We start from the raw sequence: 18,783 nt of genomic DNA, 5'->3' as shown, positions 1-18,783 counted from the left end.
CCCCGCCCCTCGCCCGCCCGGCATCTGCCTCGCCTGCCGGGCGCTGCCCGAGGACGCCGAGCCCAGCCGAGCGGAGGGAGCAGCGGCGGCGGCCGTGGAAGGTGGGCGGCGGCCGGAGGGGGCGCTGGGGGGGCCGGCCCGGGACTCTGCGGGTGGGGGAGGGGAGGGAGGGGGTCTCGCTGCGGTCGCCTCCTCCCCCCCTTCCTCCCCCTCCTCGGGGGGGCGGTGGGGGGGGGTCGCAGGACGCGGCGCTGCTTGCAGGGGCTGAGCTGGGCGGGAGGCGCGCCAGGCGGGGAGGGGGAGGGGGAGGGGAGGGAGGGGGTCTCTCTCCGGGCCGTCGGGGAGGGACTGCAGCGGATCCCGCCCTGGGCGGCCTGGAGGAAGAAGCGCTGGTCCCTCGGCCGCTTCTATCCCGAAGCGGCTCGCCCGGCGGCTGTGCCAGGGCTCGGGAGAGGCTGGGCTGCCCCCTCGGAGGGCTCAGGCGTTGCCTCTTGGCTTTTCCGGCGCTTTCTGGGGAGGGGGAGCTGCTCTTGCATTGGGAAGATGAGCTGAGCCCCCCTCCCCCCTCCGGCTCCTCCTCCTCCTCCTCGGGCTCCAAAGGCCGATCTGGGAGGGAGGGAGGGAGGGAGGGAGGCCATCCCATAATGCCCCCACCTGGCTGCTTCAGCTCACCTTCCCTGCCTGCCAACTGGGTGGCAGATCCGAGGGTCTTGCAATGAAAGCAGGTGCCTGGAGGAGCTGGGCTCTGCCTCCTGGCCACACTTGGCTGGCATTGCTGTGGCTGCCGTTTTGCCCCCTTCCTCTGGAAACCCGGTCCCTTCTGCATCTAGGGCAGCCCTCCTGGCCTTTGGCACTCTCCCCAGGCCCCCCCCCCCCACCTTCAGTGCCCTGAGCTTGGCCTTGGGGCATTCAGGCTTCTCTGGGGCACCTTGCCGGAGCTTGGCTTGCCTCGGCCTCTGCCCTGGGCAGAGCCAACGTGGGCAAAGCCTAGTCCACGGGCCACGGTCGGTCACGTGGCGGAGGGATCCCGAGAGGCTGTAGATGAGGCTGAGCTGGGCAGCCGGGTGCTCAGAGCTGCCCTGAGGAAGGGAAGGGACCCTCGTGACGCTGCCCTGATTGCCAGCTCCCTGGGCTTTGGGTGCCCTTCCTTTTCGGCCTCCTGTGTAAATGCCGGCTGTGCCATTAGACCTGGAAATGTGGTGACCGTTTCGTGACCCACTGCTGCCGCTTTTGCCGCTCAGCAGCCCCCCCACTTCTCCGCTTGCCCCGTGTGCCGAGATCCGCTCTCGGGGCTGGTTGGCGCAAAGCAGCAATTTTGAGAGCTGCGTCTGAGGCTGAATCAGCCAAGAATGCAGCCGTGCCCTTCTCTCTGCCCTTCCCGGCAGTTTGGGTTCCCCTCTGGAGCTGTCAGAAAGCTGAGATCAAAACATGGGCGTGTGTGTGTGTGTGTGTGTGTGTGTGTGTGTGTGTTGACTTTTGCCCTGCTCTGGGACTGTGTGACATTTCACAGCAGGGAGACCCAGCCAGGGAGGCCGTTGTCGCCTCTGACCACTCCACCCGTTGTGCTGGGAGAACCTTGTCCAGATTTCCGGCCTGTCTTGGCCAGTGGGATCGAGGCCAGATGCAGCCATTGCCCCCCCCCCAAATTGCAAGAGAGTGAGGGGAGACTCTGATTTGCAAGGTTTTCCACCTCCACGGAAGGGTCCCGGTTTCTCTCTGCCCTGCCTTCGCCAGTGGAGGAGGAGGAGGAGGAGGAGGGCTGCTCCCTTCCGAAGGGCCGGATTCCTTAGCGCCTCCGTCAGATGCTAGTTAGGTATTGTAGGAATCCTCCAGGGGCAGGAGAGGGAGAGACGGGCTCTGGCCCACTGACAGCCAGGCGCTGCCCTGCCTTTTGCCCGCCTCAGTCCTGCTGATAACAGGGAGGAATGGCTGCAAGCTCGGCTCTCGGATGGTCTGCCTTCCTTGAGGGGCTCAGCAGCCCCTCCCTCCTCCTCTGCCATGCCTGGGCTGCCACTTGTCCTGGCACGCCAGCTTCCAGCTCTCTGCAGGGGTCCCGTGCCTGATCATAGCCCTTCCTTCACTTACCAGTAACTGGCATCAAAGGGCCTCTCGCCCTGTAATTTAGCTGAGCAAAATCGGGGATTAAGAGCCTCCTTCCGCTTTGGGGGACGCTCGCTCTCCTCTCCGTGGGGACTGCCTGGCCCTCCATGGGGGGGGGGGAGAAGTTATCAGTGCCCCTTCCTGCCAGAGCAAAGGGGCTGGGGCATCTTCCAGAGGGCGTGTCCCTGTTTCCTACCTGCCTGGCAGGTGATTACAGGGATTAGCAGAACTCGGGGTGGAGAAGCATCAATTAAAGTCTTACTGCCCCCCCCTTGGTTGCCTGGCAGGCTCCCCCACAGGCTGAGGGCCCCAGAGTGGTCTGAATCCTTGGCACCCCCCACCCACCCCCAGTGAGCCAGACTGGCAGAAGCTGGCCAGCTTCAGCATGTGGGACTTTGTTCTGCAGGCTCAGCCATCTGCCCCAAAGGAGGGGGGAGGTCTGGAATCCCCCCCCCGGTGGCTGAGTCTCCCTGGTGCACCTGAACAGGGCAGGAGGGAAAGGGGAGCGTGGGAAGAGGCCGTAGTGCCAAGCACCCGTTTTTGTGTTGTGCCCCAAGAGCTTCGCTGGGGATCAGTCAGATGGGGGAACTTGCCTGAGGAGGAGGAGGGGGCTTCCTCGCATCCATGGCTCTGTCTGGTGAGGGGCCAGAATAGCCAAGGGATTGTGAGCTCCCTCTGGGTTGGCACACAGTCGGCTTTCTCTGGGAAAGGACAGTCGCTCACTCGCTTGCCCGGCAGGCGGGCGGTTGTGTGGGTCGGTCACAGCCAGTGGCAGCACGGAGCTCAGGGGCCACAGGCAGGGGAGGGGCCACTTTCCCCTCCTGGGCAGGGGTGAAATGTAAAATTTGTTACTACCGATTCTGTGGGCGTGGCTTGGTGGTAGTGGGGGTAATGTGGCTGGGTGGGCGTGGCCAACTTTTTTTTTTAAAAAAACTAACTTTTCAAAGCATTTTTTCTAATGCTTTGAAAAGCCTCTGCCGATCAGGCAACTCAGCTGGGATCGTCAGAGACTTTTCAAAACATTTTTTTTAACCACCTTTTCGGCCAAGAGATTGCAGAAAAAAAATGGTTTGAAAAGCCTCTGACTATCCCAGCTGAGCTCTGCGATCATCAGAGGCTTTTTTTTTTACTTTCAAAAGCAGTTTTTCGTTGGAAGAGGTTGTAGAAAAAATGCTTTTAAAGGTAAAAAAAAAAGCCTCTGATGATCGCGCGGCTCAGCTGGGCATGGGGGGGGGGCAGGGATTTTTGCTACCGGTTCTCCGAACCACCCGCCACCATCGCTACCAGATCGTGTGATCCTGTCCGAACCGGGAGCATTTCAGCCCTGCTCCTGGGGCTGAAGGGGGAAAGCAAGACGCAGCCTGGCAGTGCCCTCCAAGAGGCCTTGAGAAGCCCTTGGGGCCCCAGAGCGGGGGGGGGGGAGGGGGAGAAAGAGCTGGGGGGTGTTTTCCAACCCAGGATGAGGATCCCACAGCTTTGGGGGCTGGGGTCTTTGCAAGGGCAGGGGCTTATTTAATACTTGCCAAAGCTGTGCCATCTGTCTTGGGGGGCAGGGAAGCAGAGTTCCTGATGGAAACCTGGGCAGATTGGCATGGCTTGACTTGCCCCCCACCACCTTTGCTTGTCCCTTCTGGTTGCCTGGCTTCTCGGGGGAGGGAGCTGGGGGGGCTGAAGTTAGCCTCAGTCCTACCTCTGCTGTGGGGTGGGTGGCAGCGAAGGGACTCGGCTTGCCTCGGAGGAAGAGGGGCAGTTGGCAGAAATGGGCAGGCCAAGATCAGCTCCTGTGAGCAGCTGCTGGCCGCATTTGCCCCTCTGCCCCGAACTGCAGGAGGGCACTGAGAGGAGGGCAGTTCTGCTGCCAGGGAACCCAGGTGGGTCTCAAGCGGTTCCCTCTTGTGCCCCAAAGCCTCTTCCTCGGGGGGGGGGCAGAGGGCAAGAGAGGCCTGCAAGGAGGAGACTGCTGAGGAAGGGGGGGGGTAGCAGCAACCTCTTCTCACATGCCCCCTCCCCCCCTGTGCAGACCTTCCTCCCAGCCTCAGGGGGCAAAGGGCTGGGAGGAACCCAGAAGAACCAGGAGCTCCCAATCGGGAAGCCTGACTCACACCCGACACAACTGGATTGTCTGCACAAGGGCACATTCGGCAACTCCGGCTTCTGTTTAGCCCGGCAAGACGCTCTGGAGCCTCCCTGTGAGAAGCAGACATGAATAAAATATTTTGCCCCCCGGCTGCTTCTTATCTTGGCAGTCGCCCCCCCCCCCCGCCCCCAAGCAGCCCAGGTGGAGGCCCCCGTCTGCTGCCAGCTGGGCCTGGCTCCTGGCCGGTTTGGCTGGGGGGCATGAGGCCGGGGAGGGCCCGTTCATCTCAGTGCCCAGCAGAAAGGCCCCTCAGTGGCGCTTGGGCACGGGTGGGCGGGGCTTCCCTGAACGGGGCGCTTGTGCAAGGGCCCACGTCTCTTGCGGCACCCGGGTGTGCGTAGGTGTGCCTGGGGCCGTGGAAAAGGAGGCTCCAAGCCGGTGCTCCCTCTTTCTTCCAGGCCTCGGTTGCCAGGGAACAGCTGTCTCGGCTAAAAATAATTTGATTTTTCGCTGTCATCAGCCGTCATGTGAGCGAAGAGGCTTGTTTTTCGGCCCCCGGGCTGGCTCTGATGCCCTTGGGCTCACATTGTGGGAGGAGGGGCGCTGGGGTCCTGCGCTCCACACCCACAGCGGGGGGGGCAGAGGCCACTCCCAGGCGGAGACCCCAGTTGGCACCTGGCAGACCCCGACTGATTCTGCGGCCGGGTTCAAGGCTGGGGGGCAGCCTTGGGGAGGTTCCTGGGAGGGGGTCTGGGAGGGGGTCCAGACCTCTCGGCAGAAGGCAGTCGGGCCTCCTGCCCCTGGACCCCGCAGGCCTGGCATCGCTGTGACTCACCCAGCCTGTCCTGCCAGGCGAGGGCCGGGCTGGTGTTTATCTAGGCTCGGTTGTGCGCAGGAAGTGCAGCTGGGGTGGGAGGGCTCTGCACAATGGGGGGAAGTCAGCGATCTGGGGAAGAGGGAGACCTGCAAATGGGGCAGGGAAGCCCCCAGCGACCTTGGAAGCTCCCGGCAGCAAATCAGTGGCAAGAGGGTGGGGTTGGCATGGGCACCACCCCAACTTCCCGAGGGTGATTTTGACTGGCAGTGGTTGTAGGTTTCTGGCAAGAATTCTGTGACAATGTTGGCATGGTGGCAGGGCGCATAGCCCACATCTGGGGCTGGTGTCATGGGCTCCCCCACAATCCTGGGGAGGGGGGGAGGGAGGGAGGAGGTCTGCAGAAGGAACCGTGAGGGTCAGTGGGGCTGTGGAAGATGCAGCTGGGGCTCTGGGCCGTTGAGTCGCTGGACGGTTGGCCCTTAGGCCGGATGTGCATAGAAGGGGGCACCGGCACTGCCGTGGCAGCTTTACGGAAGAGGCCGCTGCTGCCCCACCCCTGGGGACCCTCATCAGTGCCTGCTGGGGCAGCTGGCTGACCTGTGGGGCAAGGGGGGGGGAGGATGTGGAAGTGGCTCAGGGTAAGGATCTAGCCTGACCTGAGCAGGTTCCTAGGACACCTGGCTGGCCAAAAGGGGGGACCTTGGGGCCCATCCAGCTGGGGGGGGCGCTTTGGGCTTCCAGGAAGAGGTTCATAAAGGGCCGTGGGAGGGAAGGAAACGGATATGTCCGGTCGGGGTCCCCAGACGGTGTCCTTTCTCCTTGCCTGCTGCCCCACCTCCTGGCTGAGGGGGAGGGGGCTGGCTCCCCTCCCAAGGAAGCAGCTGCTCCCTTCTTCCTGGAGGGGGGGGAAATTGCGGGGCCATGGAGGGGGGGGGGTCCATTGAGCAGAAGCAAGTGGTGAGCAGCCGGCATGGTTACCTGGCATTCATCCCCAATTCCAGGCAGGGGGAAAACTCCACAGATATCCGGCTCACAAAGGAGGCCGCTGCTTGGACGGGCTCTCCCTTTCCTGCGTGTTGGTCCTCGGCCAGGAAGAGGCCGATGCTGGGGTGGCCCGAGATGGCTTAGGCTGACAGGGAAGCCTTTGACGTCACGGCTGTGGCCCCGTCCCTGCCCAAAGCGGAGGGCCGTCAGGCGCCCACACGGGGTCTGGTGTTGATGGAGGTGGGGGCTTCTGGTTGGGGCCACGTTCGGGTGTGCAGAGGCCTGGAGTGGCGAGTGCTAGAGCCCCCCGGCTGGGGCCCTTGCAAAGCTGGAGCTGCCCACTCAGTGAGCTCAGAAAGGAAGGGGCCTTTCGGCTGTTCCCTTGGTGTGGGGCTGGTGCCTGGGCACCGGCCTCTCTGGGGAGACGGGGGGGGGGGGTTACGATGGAACCCCCACCTCTTTTCTCCACCCATCAATCTACTGCTTAGAGGACAGGCCTGGGAGGCGGCTGGTGCTTCTTAGGCGCAGGCTCCAGAAAAGGGGGGCTCTGGGGCAGGGGGAGGGGGATTGCAAGGAGGAGGAGAAGCCTGGGCCTCCCTGTATGATTTCTGGCCGGGACAGGGATGGTCGTCTCTGTCCCCCACCCCACCCCAGCCATCTCCCCCCCCCACCCTCCAGCTGCTCTCCGATCTTCAAAAAGGTTAGAGTGGACCAAGCTTCGTGATCCAGCCGCGTCTTCCTGGGCTCCAAGCTGGGTTTGCCCTCCCCTCTGCTGCCTGGAAGGGTTTCCTTAGCGGGCCGAGCAGGTCAGGCCGTTCCGGGGCAGTATCTGCTTGCACAGCAACCCCCCCCTCGGCCCCCTGAAGGCCTCCAGGCAGGAAAGGCTGGCCCCAAATGAGGCCTTTGGCTTTTCCTGAGGGAATCTGGGGGGGCCCTGGCAACAGGCCCCTCTTCCCTCAGCAGGCCTAACCCTGAGAAGAGGCTCTGCAGGGATTGCCAGCCCCTGCTGCCTGCCTCCCCTCTGGCGTTGGAGGGTTTTGGAGAGAAGGAAGGGGGCCCCTGTCGGTCTTCAGATGAGACGCTCGCTTGGTCTTTCGGGGGGCCTGGCACTGCTGACCTCCTTCCTCGGTGGGATTTGGCATCTCCTGAATGCTGAATCCCCCTCCCCACCAGTTTTAAGCCGTAACCCACCATGCGCTGCCATGGTTTCGTGTCAAGCCAAGACACGGGCAGCCACCATCCTGGGGTGCATTTCCCAAGGGCCTTGGGGGGGGTCTCTGGGTTTTGCTCCGTCATCCCCCGTACCACTGCCAGGGCCAGGTGGAGCCAAGTGCGCGCGCACGCACACACAACCACACCCAGACGCTTGCACCGCCTGGAGGTTTTTGCTCAGTGACCCAAATGGGGAGGGGGTGTGTGCTGCGTTTCCTGAGGATGGGTGTGTGTGCAGTGGGGGCGGGCGGGTTGTCCAGCCGGTTCCTGGGAAGGGCCCAGCCCGGTCCTGGCATGTGGTTCGCCTGGCTGCGTTTGGCCCTCGGAAGCGTGTGGGTTGTGGGGAGCCTCCTGGGCGGAGGGTCAGCGTCAGGAAAGTTCCGATGGGAACAAAGTGAGAGGGGCGTAACCAGTCCCCCCCCTTTGCCTGGGGCGTAGCCAGAGTGTCCCGTGCGAGGCCTGATCCCAGTCGAGCTGGGAGGAAGAAGCTCAGGGCCCCGTCTGCCCCTCCTCTTCCGGCAGGTAAACTGCCCCCCCAGCTGCTGCCCAGAGGGAGCCAGGATGGCCGGCGCGTCCGTCAAAGTGGCCGTCCGGGTGCGGCCCTTCAACGCCCGAGAGATCAGCCACGCGGCCAGCTGCGTCATCCAGATGCAAGGACCCACCACCTGTGAGTTTCCCGCCTGCTCCCCAAGGACCGAAGGGGGCAAGATGAAGCCATATAGCAGGGGTGGTATTGGGGGGGGCAGTGGTGAAATCCTCCGTGGATTGCCACTGGTTCGCTACCCGCGTATGTGCGGTGCACGCCAAAAGCACGCTGCACGCACACACATGCACAGTGCATGCCAAACGTGCGCTTCACACGGAAAAAGGCTTGGGAAGGTAAGTAGACCAGCGGGGGGGGGGGAAGGGCTGTGCCGTGATTTAGCTTTGCTAGAAAGGAGGATTTCCTGCTTTCTAGCGAATATAAACCGCGTGGCGCAGCTGATTGTCGAAAATGCCGGTTTGGAGGAACCAGTAGCTTTTTTTAACTACCGGTTCACCTGAACCCGTAGTTTTTTATCAGCACCTGTTTGCCCGAACCGGTGCGAACCAGTAGCATTTCACCCTGGAGGGGTATCTGTGATGAAAGGGCCCCGGGCAAATAACTTTCAGACGTAGCTGGCAGCCTTGACGCTCTGCTTGGCTTCCAAAGCCTAAGCGATTGTGAATAAGAGCCTCCAGGTTCAATGGCAGTCTACCTCTGACTTGTTAAGGAGTGGCATCAGTGGAGGAGGGAGGCGGCTCGTGGCCTCGAGTCCCATCCTACCCTCCTTTCGCCTCTCACAACCGGCTTGGCTGCTGTGAGGAAAGGCCCCCGATTCCATGCCTGAATGGGCTGCGCTCCTGCCAGAGAGGCAGGCAGGGCCCACTTGGGTGAGGGTGGGAGCTGGCTCACTTGCCCACTTGGGTATCCTAGCCCAAAGCAGCCCCCCCCCCCCCTGCCTGGCCTGTGAGCCTTCCAGATGCAGCTGCTGGTTGCCCAGGCAGTTGAAGCCGGGTTCCCAGCAGAGCCTCCTCTGGTGCTTGAAGGCAGCCGTGTCCTCCCGCCAGGGCTGCCTTTGCCATTGCGGATGTGGCAGAGGGGCTCCCCTTCTCTCCTCCTCGCAGGCATTGCCAACCCCAAGCAGGCCAAGGACGCCCCCAAGAGCTTCACCTTCGATTACTCCTACTGGTCCCACACCTCGGTGAGTGTCGCTGTGGGGAGACGGCTGCGCTTGGCTGTCCTGCGTGGGGGTCCCTCCCTCCCCCCCTCCTTGGACGGGGCCAGCCGCGTCCGGCACCCCACGTGAGGCACCCCACCTCTCTTGCAGGAGGACGACCCCCACTTCGCTTCCCAGCACCAGGTCTACAAGGACATAGGGGAGGAGATGCTGCTCCACGCCTTTGAGGGCTACAACGTCTGCATCTTTGCCTACGGGCAGACGGGGGCCGGCAAGTCGTACACCATGATGGGCAAGCAGGAGAAGGGCCAGCAGGGCATCATCCCTCAGGTGCCTGGAGCGGAGGAGGCGGCTGCCCTCGGGAGCCGGCAGGGGAGGCGCTTCACAGCCGCCTTGCCACGAGTTGCTTCTCCCCGGCCTGCAGCCCCTCAACCCCTCCGCCATCTTACATCGCTGGGATGTGGGGCTAAGGAGGGAGGGGAGGCAACCTGCCCAGCCTTGACCCCCCCTCTCTCCCTCCAGCTCTGTGAAGACCTCTTCCTCCGAGTGGCCGAGGAAGCGTCGCCCTCCCTGTCCTGCTCTGTGGAGGTACGTTGGGCAGCTGTCCCCCACCTCACTCCCACCCCACGATCCTCAGTCTGAAACCCCCCCCATTTCTCCCCAGGTGAGCTACATGGAGATCTACTGTGAGCGTGTGCGGGATCTCCTGAGCCCCAAAAGCCGTGGGAACCTGCGTGTGCGTGAGCACCCCATCATGGGGCCGTATGTGGAGGGCCTCTCCAAGCTGGCCGTCACGTCTTTCGAGGACATCGCCGACCTCATGGACTGCGGCAATAAAGCCAGGTGAGCCCCTGCCGGTGGGGGGGCTGGGGGTGTCTGGGCCCTGGGCTAAGGAGGGCCTTCCTCCTCCACTCTCCTCCCACAGCCACCCAGACAGCCAGTGCCCAGGCCTGTACGGGGGGCTGCTCCAAAGGCAGGGCATGGGGGAGTCCTGGAATGGGACCAAGCGATCCCAAATCGGTGGCTGTTCCAGGAAAGAAACGCAACCCCCCCTTCACTGATTTGCCCTCCCAGGACTGTGGCTGCAACCAATATGAACGAAACCAGCAGCCGCTCCCACGCCGTCTTCACCATCGTCTTCACCCAGCGCCGGCATGATGAACTCACGGACCTGGACGCTGAGAAGGTGGGAGGGCCGGTCTCGTCCAGGAGGTGGGCCCACCTGCGGGGGTCTCCCATGAGGTGCCCAAGGTTGGAGGGGCCCCTTTAAGACCCTCGAGGTGGGATGGGTATTTCTAATGGAGTCCAGCTGGTTTGCGTGCTTGCCTGACACTGGTGGCCTTCCCACACGGGGGCTCTGGTGGGAAGGAGCATTGATCTGTGGCTGCATGGCCGGGGTCAGTCAGCACGGGGGAACTCTTGCTGCATCAATTTGGGACCCCTGAAGACAGCCCCCGGGGGACTCCAGTCCTCACCCTGTGCCCCCTCCCCTTCTCCCCAGGTTAGCAAGATCAGTTTGGTGGACCTGGCGGGCAGCGAGCGAGCGGACTCGTCAGGCGCGAAGGGCATGAGGCTCAAGGCAAGAAGGCAGAGTTGGGCCGGGTCTCCTGGGTCTCAGGCGGGTGGGTGGGCAGCGCGAGCTCCGTCCTTTCTCCATGTCCATGGGGCTAAGTGTGGAATCTCTTCTACGCCCACTTTTCCAGGAAGGCGCCAACATCAACAAATCCCTGACCACCCTGGGCAAGGTCATCTCCGCCTTGGCCGAGATGGTGAGCAAGCGCCGGGCTCCTTCAGAGATTGTGGGGGTGTGGGGGTGTGCTTTGGGGACAGAGGGTGGGGGACTTGGACCGAGAGATGGGACAAGGGCTTTGGGTGCTTGGCTGGAGACATTGGGAGCGAGGGTAGACATGGCAGGTTCTGTGGGTGCGTTTCCCTCCTCTCCGCCCTGGGGGACCCTTTTCCCCTTTCCCCGGCTCACTTCCCCTCCTGCCTTCCCAGCAAAGCAACCACAAGAAGAAGAAATCCGAATTCATCCCTTACCGGGATTCGGTGCTCACCTGGCTGCTGAAGGAGAACTTGGGTGAGTAGCTCAGCAACACCTGAGGAGGCCTGGACACACACACAGACACACTCTTTTATGAGTGGGCACCATGGGACATGTAGTTAGGGGCTCCTGCAGGAAAGCGGGAAAACAGGCTTCTGCAGCAGCTCAGCCAAAGCAGGGAAGGGAAGGTCTGGTCAAGCCTTGGCCAGGCAGAAGAGGGGAGGGCCCCCCTTATCTGTAACCCCCCTCTGGATGTCTTGGCTAGAGCTCTCCAGATTCTCCCCAGCCCAAAGGCTTCAGCAGAAGCTCAGAGGCACAAAGAGTGCTTGTTAAGGGTTGACGGGCAGAGGGACTTCCGGTTTTCCACTCCTGTGGGGGGGGGGGAGAGAGAAGGCAGCCGGGTCTCTTCCTCTCCGCTTCCTCCCTTCTCCAGGAGGAAACTCCCGCACGGCCATGATCGCCGCCCTCAGCCCAGCCGACATCAACTATGAGGAGACGCTGAGCACCCTCCGGTGAGTGAGAAGGGGGACCCCGGAGGGGAGTCGGGGAATGTGGAGAGGGGCCCCCTTGTGGCAAAGATCCATGCCAAGGCCCGGCCCTTCCCCCCAGGCCCCCCTTGTCTCAGTGCCCGTCTCCTCCTGCCCCAGTTACGCCGACCGTGCCAAGCAGATCCGCTGTAACGCCATCATCAACGAGGACCCCAACGCCCGGCTCATCCGTGAGCTGAAGGAGGAGGTGGCCAGGCTGCGGGACCTCCTCTCCGCCCAGGGACTCTCGGGCGCCTGCTTCTCAGGTAGGGGCAGCTCTGGGTGCAGAGGAGGTGGTGGCCAGTGCGAGGCAGGCGGAGGGAACAAGTGAGGGTTTGGTGGAAGCCGGGAGACGCGTCCATCGCTCGGCTTGTGTCTTTGCAGGGCCCGAGTCGGCCGATCCAGGCGGCGGACAGAGCATTCCCAGTGCGCCCTTTGCCTCAATGGCCCCCTCCTCCCTCCTGCTGGAACCCATAGCCCTCAATGGGGAGCTGGAGCTGCAGCTGCCGGACTCTGAGGAGCAGATGCTGTGCACGGAGGAGGCCATGGAGAGGCTGCAGGTGAGGGGCCCTCTGCTCGTGCCCCAGTTTCCCTCTGGGGCACAAGCGCCCAGGGTCTTCCCCGGCAGGGAGGCTGCCCTCCCTTTGCCTGGTTTCTGATATCAGGGACCCTCCGGTCTCTGCCCTCTGAGGGGCCCTTTCCCAGCAGTGAGCAGCCTCCACCCAAGGCTCCCTGGCTACCAAAGGCCGCCCCATCCTCCACAGCCACAGCAGCCCAGCCCTTGTCGGTGGCTTCTCATCCTCCCTGGCGATACAGAGGCAGCCGCTGTGGCTCAGATCCCTCCCCCCCCCCCTTGCAGCACAGCCAGTCCCCTCCTTCTGCCCAGCGACGGGAGCTTGGGCAGAGGGGCTGCTTCTCAGGACCCACGTGACCTCCTCCCCCCCTTGTAGGAGACCGAGAGGATCATTGCAGAGTTGAATGAAACCTGGGAGGAAAAACTGCGGAAAACGGAGGCCATGCGGATGGAGAGGTGAGTGCAGGTGCCGCCCCCCCCCCCGCCTCTGTGCTCCAGTTTTGCCAGGGAGACCCTGGAGGGCCTGCTCAGTGGGCTGCAGGTTTATTTGCAGCTTCCTTCCTGGGGGGTGGGGGGGCAATAAGGGCCCAAAGGCATCAGGTTGCCAGGGGAGTCCTCGGGGGGCATCTGAGCTGCCATCGTCCGCTGTGCACGGTTGGTGATGCCTCAGAGAAGCCCCGGCGGGGGGAGTTGGCTGCTCATGTCCTCCCTGCGGGAGAAGCTGCCGGCTGCCGGCTCTGACAGGTTGAGCCGTAGCTTTGCCACTTCCCCAGCGATGGTTTTGGTGCTCATTCAAGCAGAAGCTCCATTGCCCAGGACCCCTGAGGTGCCCCAGGCAAACTTTCTGTCTGTCTGTCTGTCTGTCTGTATGTATGTATGTATGTATGTATGTATGCATTTTGTCGCATTTCTATGCCGCCCAACTCCCAAGGGACTCTGGGCGGCTTACAACAAAGAATAAAACAATGCGAACAATCCCATAAAAAATGTTAAAAAGAAAAACATTAAAAACTTGAAAAACGTTAAACCGCAGGCCCTCCAATTCGTGGCCGGGTCTCGCAAGATCCTTATAACGAGATCAACGGCCCCAGGCCTGTAGCTCTCCCAGTGACCCAGCCAGGGGCTCTCAGTGGCAGGGGTCTCTTGTCTTTGCTGCAGAGAAGCTCTCCTAGCAGAGATGGGCGTGGCTCTTCGAGAGGACGGGGGCACCGTTGGGGTCTTTTCCCCCAAGAAGGTAAGCTCTGTGTGCAAGGTGTGCCAGAGTGCGGCCACTTAGAATGGACTCCTTGGGAGTCTGCCCTGTGGAGAATCTCCCCCCCCCCACCAGCCCCAAAAGTGTTGCCTTGTGCACCTACAAAAGCAGCCCCCCTCCACCTCCACCCCAAGCCTGGCTACACAGGGTCCCAGCCCTGCAAACGGGCAGGAAGGTCCAGCTGGGCCAGGGGGAGACTGTGCCCCACGCTGATGCCCGTCTCTGCCCTCCCCAGACTCCCCACTTGGTGAACCTGAACGAGGACCCCCTGATGTCAGAGTGCCTGCTCTACCACCTCAAAGACGGCGTCACCAGGTGAGGCTGCGCCATGCCTGGCGCCGATGGACAGAGGGCTGGTCTCCCAGCTGGCGGACAGGGCGAGGTCAGCGGGCCTGATCGTCTCCACTCTCCCGCCTAGAGTTGGCCAGCAGAACGCGGACATCCGGCTGAGCGGGCAGTTCATTCAGGAGCAGCACTGCGTTTTCCGCAGCGTCACCTGCGAGTCGGGAGAAGGTGAGGCTCGGGACAGGCGCAGCTCCTCCCTCCGGTGTGACTGCCAGAGGCGGTCAGGATAACCAAGTCTCCTCTCCCCTCTCTTTGTGCTTGCCCGGAGCAGGGGGGCCCAGCCACGGGGCAGCAGGCAGCAGCAGGTATTGCCTTCTTTGGGTGTCTTACCGGATTGCGGGGGGCAGGGAGGAATCCCGGTCACCATCCTGCCCGCCCCAAGGTCCAGCTGCCACCCACTCTTCTCCATGCCTGGCACTTAGAATGTCCCTTGGACCAGTGTCGCTCAAGGGCAGCCTGGGGCACGGTCGGCTCTTCCTCAGCCCCACAGGTGTGGGCTGCCTCCCGAGGGCCCCGGCCCTGATCCCTGCCTGTCTCCTCCGCAGTCGTGGTCACCCTAGAGCCGTGCAGAGGGGCTGAGACGTACATCAACGGGAAGCAGGTGATGGAGCCCCAGGTGCTGCGATCAGGTATTGCTGGGGGGCCATCCTGCCCAGGGAAGGGGGCTGCCGAGAGCATCTCCAGCTGGGGCCTCGAGCGAAGGAGGCTGCAGCCTCAAAGCCCCTCCTTTACCTTTGCTCCGAGGGTTGTGTGGCTTTCAAAACTCCTTCATTGGTTGGGAGATTCCCCCTCAAAGGGCCCATGGTGGCCCCCTCGCTGCTTGGGGGTCCTTTCTGTGGGCAGCCAGCCTAAGTAAGGGGGAAAGGGGAGGGGCTGGATGTGCCGGGGCCACCCACCCCCGCTTCCTCCACGGTCCCTGGAGCTGCTGCTGTGATTGAAGCCTCCCCTTCCAGAGCTGACCTCCCCCTACTCGCCTTGCTCCCCGATCAGGCAACCGTGTGGTGATGGGCAAGAACCACGTCTTCCGCTTCAACCACCCTGAGCAGGCCCGGCTGGAGCGGGAGCGCAGCTTGCCCCCCGAGGGCCAGGCGGAGCCCGTGGACTGGAACTTCGCCCAGAGGGAGTTGCTGGAGAAGCAGGGCATCGACATCAAGCTGGAGATGGAGAAGAGGTGGGTGAAGCTGTGGGCCCTGCTTTCTCAGCCCCTCCTCGGGCTGTTTTCCTTTCCAAGGCCTGGGTGGGGGCTTTGACCCCGCTCTGGAGGTGGGGCCCTGGGGACGGGGGTTGGAGGGCTCTGTGTGGCTGAAGCTGCTCAGTGTCCCCATCTGAACGTCCGGCTTTGCCCCCTGTGGGTCAGGCTGCAGGACCTGGAGACGCAATACCGCCGAGAGAAGGAGGAAGCGGACTTGATCCTGGAGCAGCAGAGGCTGGTACGTGGCTGTGTTCGGGGCCTCCCAAGCAGCCTCGGTGGGGAAAGCCAGGCTTGCTTAATGACAGCTTGCAACCACAGCACAAAGGTCATAAAATCGGGCGTGACTCAATTAATGACAGCACCAGTTGTGGTCATAAGTTAAGGACTATCTGTACAATGCATTACAGGTAGTTCTTGACTTAACAATCTTTCATTTAGTGGCCATTCAAAGTTACGATAGTAATAGTAGTAGTAGTAGTAGTAGTAGTAGTAGTAATAATAATAATAATAATAATAATAATAATTATTATTATTATTATTATTATTATTTTAGTTCTATACCGCCCTTCTCCCGAAGGACTCAGGGCGGTGTACAGCCAATTTAAAAACACAGGACACAACAATGATTAAAAATTAAAATAATTAAATAAATTTGGCCGATTTAAAACCCCAAAAATTAAAATACCCCAATTTAAAATTATTATGTTGACAGCCCTGCCTGGCGGAACAACAGGGTCTTCAGTGCGCAGCGAAACACCCGGAGGTCGGAGATCTTACATATTTCCGGGGGCAGTTCATTCCACAGGGCTGGGGCTCCCACAGAGAAGGCCCTCCCCCTGGGTGTCGCCAGCCGACATAACTTGGCTGATGGCACCCTAAGGAGACCCTCTCTGTGGGAACGGAAACGGACGGATAGTACTAAAAAAGGGACTTAGGACCATTTCCCACACAACCCTTGCAGAGTCCCTGTGGTCACGTGGTCAGAATTCAGACCCTCGGTGACTGCTTCATATTTACGATGGTCAGTCGATTCCCTTTTATGGTCGTCTGCCACACAAAATCAATGCTAGATTCACTATACAGCCACGTTGCTAATTTAACTGCAGTGATTCACTTAAGAACTGTGGCAAGAGATTTTGTAAAATGGGGCCAAACCAGTCGTGAGTCCCACTTGCCTTTGCTACTGGTTCGGAATCGGGAGCGCACGTGGTGCTTCTGGGCGTGTGCAGAGCACCCATGATGATGTCCGGGCAGGTGGGCGGAGCCTGAACCAGGGCGAACCGGTAGAACCCACCACTGGACCAAACCTACGTAACAACTGTCTCAGTAAGAAATTGTGAGCTTAGTTGTGGTTGTAAGTGAAGGAGTAATTTGTGTTTAATGTCTGTTTCTGCTGGAACCACTTGACCTGGAACACCCCTCCCCTCAATTCCCAGTATGCAGATTCGGACAGTGGCGACGATTCGGACAAGCGCTCGTGTGAGGAGAGCTGGCGTCTCATTTCCTCGCTGCGGGAGAAGCTGCCGGCCACCAAAGTGCAGACAATTGTGCGCCGCTGCGGCCTGCCCAGCTCAGGCAAGAAGCGGGAGCCGCTACGGGTGTACCAGATCCCGCAGCGCAGACGGGCGGCCAAGGACCCCCGCTGGCTGACCTTGGCTGACCTCAAGATGCAGGCAGTCAAGGAGATCTGCTACGAAGTGGCTCTCAACGACTTCCGGCACTCCCGTCAGGAGATCGAGGCCATGAGCATCGTCAAGATGAAGGAACTCTGCCGTCTCTACGGCCGGCGCGACACAAACGAGCGTGAGAGCTGGCGCGCCGTGGCCAGGGACATCTGGGACACAGTGGGCGTGGGCGAGTCGGAGGGCCCCACAGGAGGCAGTCCAGCACCTGGGAACACGGAAACCCGGGTCAGCACACCAGGCGTGGAAGTCAGCGACCTCCGGGCACATATTGACAAGCTGACGGACATTCTGCAGGAAGTGAAGATCCAGAACAACATGAAGGACGAAGAGATCCGGTCACTGCGAGACCGGGTGGTCAAGATGGAGCAGGTCATCCCGGTCTCGCCCCAGGTAGAGCACATGCCCAGGTGGGCAGCAGGGTTTCCCCAAGGCCCATTTACCCCTCCTGCTGTGCCATGGGGGTGTAACTCTGGCTTGCTTGAAGACACCGCACACCCTTGGTGTCCCTCACTAAAACACCCACTTGTTCTTGTGTAGAGTCTTGGGTTGGCCAAGCGTCCCTCACACCCCACGTAGTTCCTCCCCACCTTGTGTCTGGCCTGACCCACTCCGGGGAAGAAGTACCCTTCCTCCAGACCCCCCTTGCCATCTCCCCATTTCTCTGCCCCCCCAGGAAGACGAAGAGCTGGAGCAGGAGTGGCAGTCGCTGCTGTTGGCACAGGAGGGCCGAGCTTTTGTGGCCGAGGGGGAGACCGGGGGCTCGGGGGATGCCATGACTCCCCAGGAAGAAGAGGGGTCCTTGCCCTGCGACCGGGTCTCCCGCCTGATGAAGAAGGACCCCCGCTTTCCGCCGGGGGCGCCTCCGTTGGCTCCGCCAAGAGCAGCTGCGCCTGCAGAACTTGCAGCCGCAGCAGCCACAACAGCGCCGGGGGCCCAGCCGCTTCATCCCCCCGCAGGACTGCAAGCTCCGCTTCCCCTTCAAGAGCAACCCGCAGCACCGCTACTCGTGGGGGCCCAGCACCGCCTTCATGGTGGGCGAGGAGAAGGAAGGGCCCCCCGTTGAGGAGACGCCTCGGGCCCCCAGCCCCAACAACCACGGCAGTCCCACTGCGCCACCGAAGCAGCCCACTCGGCGCCACTCCCTGGAAGGGGGGCCACGGGGCAGGCGCAACAAGGGCAGGGGGCAGGAACAGCATCCCCCACGCAAGCATAACTATTACCCTTACCAGCACCAGCCCTACCCACAGCGCCGTTCGGGAGTCTTGGAGGGCCACACCCCACCCCGCATGCGCCGGCAGAGATCAGCGCCCAACCTGCAGCAGGAGAATGCCGGCGCTCAGTGATTCTGCCAAGTGGCTGCTCCTGCACCCCCTTTTCCAGGGGGCAGTGGGGAGGAGCCCCCCTCTCGCAGGAGGGGTGGTGGCTCAGCACAGCCCCCGATGGGCAGGACGCTGTCTCTGCAGTCTGCGGGGTCCTTGGGGGGGGGGCTGCACTGCCGTTTGCTTGCATCGGCGTAGTAGTTGTAGGGCCCAGGTGCAGCCTCTGTGTGGGGGGGCAGGATGGGGGCCTGCCTGGGCGCAGCTGCAGGGATATTCTGCAGTCCCCCACCCCACCCCAGAGCAGCCTTAGGGGGGCGATGGGGGAATCCAGGGCAGCAGGGACTTGTGGAGGGGTCTTCCCTTGCTTTGTGTGGTAGGTGGGTCGGGGACGATGAACCTGTTTGATCTCCTAAATGGGGGCAAAAGGGAGGGGTCCTAAAGGGGGAGGGGCAGATGTAGTGTGAAACAAAATCCGTTCTTGGGGCGAAAAGGCAGAACTTCAAACTTTGCTGATAGCCCCCCCCCCCAACAGTCCCAAGGCTGTATAAAGCCTCATTCTATTTGGGGGGGGGGGGGTGGAAGGGCACAAATATTCGTGTTCCTGCTGATTCTATTAATTGACGTCTCATGGGAGCCCCCCTCCCCATCGCACTCTGCCACTTTAGGGCACCCCTGACCCCCCTGCCAAGGGGGATGGAGAGGGAGGGGCCCCGCTTCTGAGGGTATTATCACCCCCCAATTCGCTGCATCAGCTTTCAGGGGGAGCAGGTGTCCAAGGCCCCCCCCCATGGAAGACTCCCTAGAGGTTGCCAGTGGGGGAGGCTGTGCTGGGGGTGAGGGCAGCTACATCTGAAGCTGGGGTCTTGGTGCTTGGGGGGAGATGTGGGGCTGTGTTCTTGGGTTGGCTACCTGTTCCTGAATAATAAAGGTGGTACAACACCCTCCCTCTTGCCTT

The 18,783-nt window shown here is 61.8% G+C and overlaps 1 protein-coding gene across 1 annotated transcript; it reads left to right on the top strand.

Moving 5' to 3' along the window:
* The first annotated feature begins 19 nt into the window (after positions 1-19).
* Positions 20-18,770, top strand: KIF1C (kinesin family member 1C). The gene is given in 23 exon segments (XM_070954637.1): positions 20-101; positions 7,713-7,857; positions 8,838-8,914; positions 9,041-9,220; positions 9,413-9,478; positions 9,555-9,733; positions 9,965-10,076; positions 10,392-10,469; positions 10,594-10,659; positions 10,889-10,970; positions 11,368-11,446; positions 11,582-11,727; positions 11,846-12,021; positions 12,412-12,491; positions 13,194-13,269; positions 13,523-13,602; positions 13,706-13,800; positions 14,178-14,261; positions 14,623-14,803; positions 14,990-15,062; positions 16,261-16,899; positions 17,183-17,347; positions 17,349-18,770. Coding segments are annotated over 22 exon segments (3,324 nt in total). The 5' UTR covers positions 20-101; positions 7,713-7,751; the 3' UTR covers positions 17,853-18,770.
* Positions 18,771-18,783: the final 13 nt, after the last annotated feature.

This window comes from Pituophis catenifer, unplaced genomic scaffold (genome assembly GCF_029215685.1).
Source record: "Pituophis catenifer annectens isolate HBS135680 unplaced genomic scaffold, rPitCat1.0.hap2 SCAF_15, whole genome shotgun sequence".
Lineage (NCBI taxonomy): Eukaryota > Metazoa > Chordata > Lepidosauria > Squamata > Colubridae > Pituophis > Pituophis catenifer.
The sequence above is the reverse complement of the archived record's forward strand: the minus strand, read 5'-3'. Positions and strand labels throughout refer to the sequence as shown.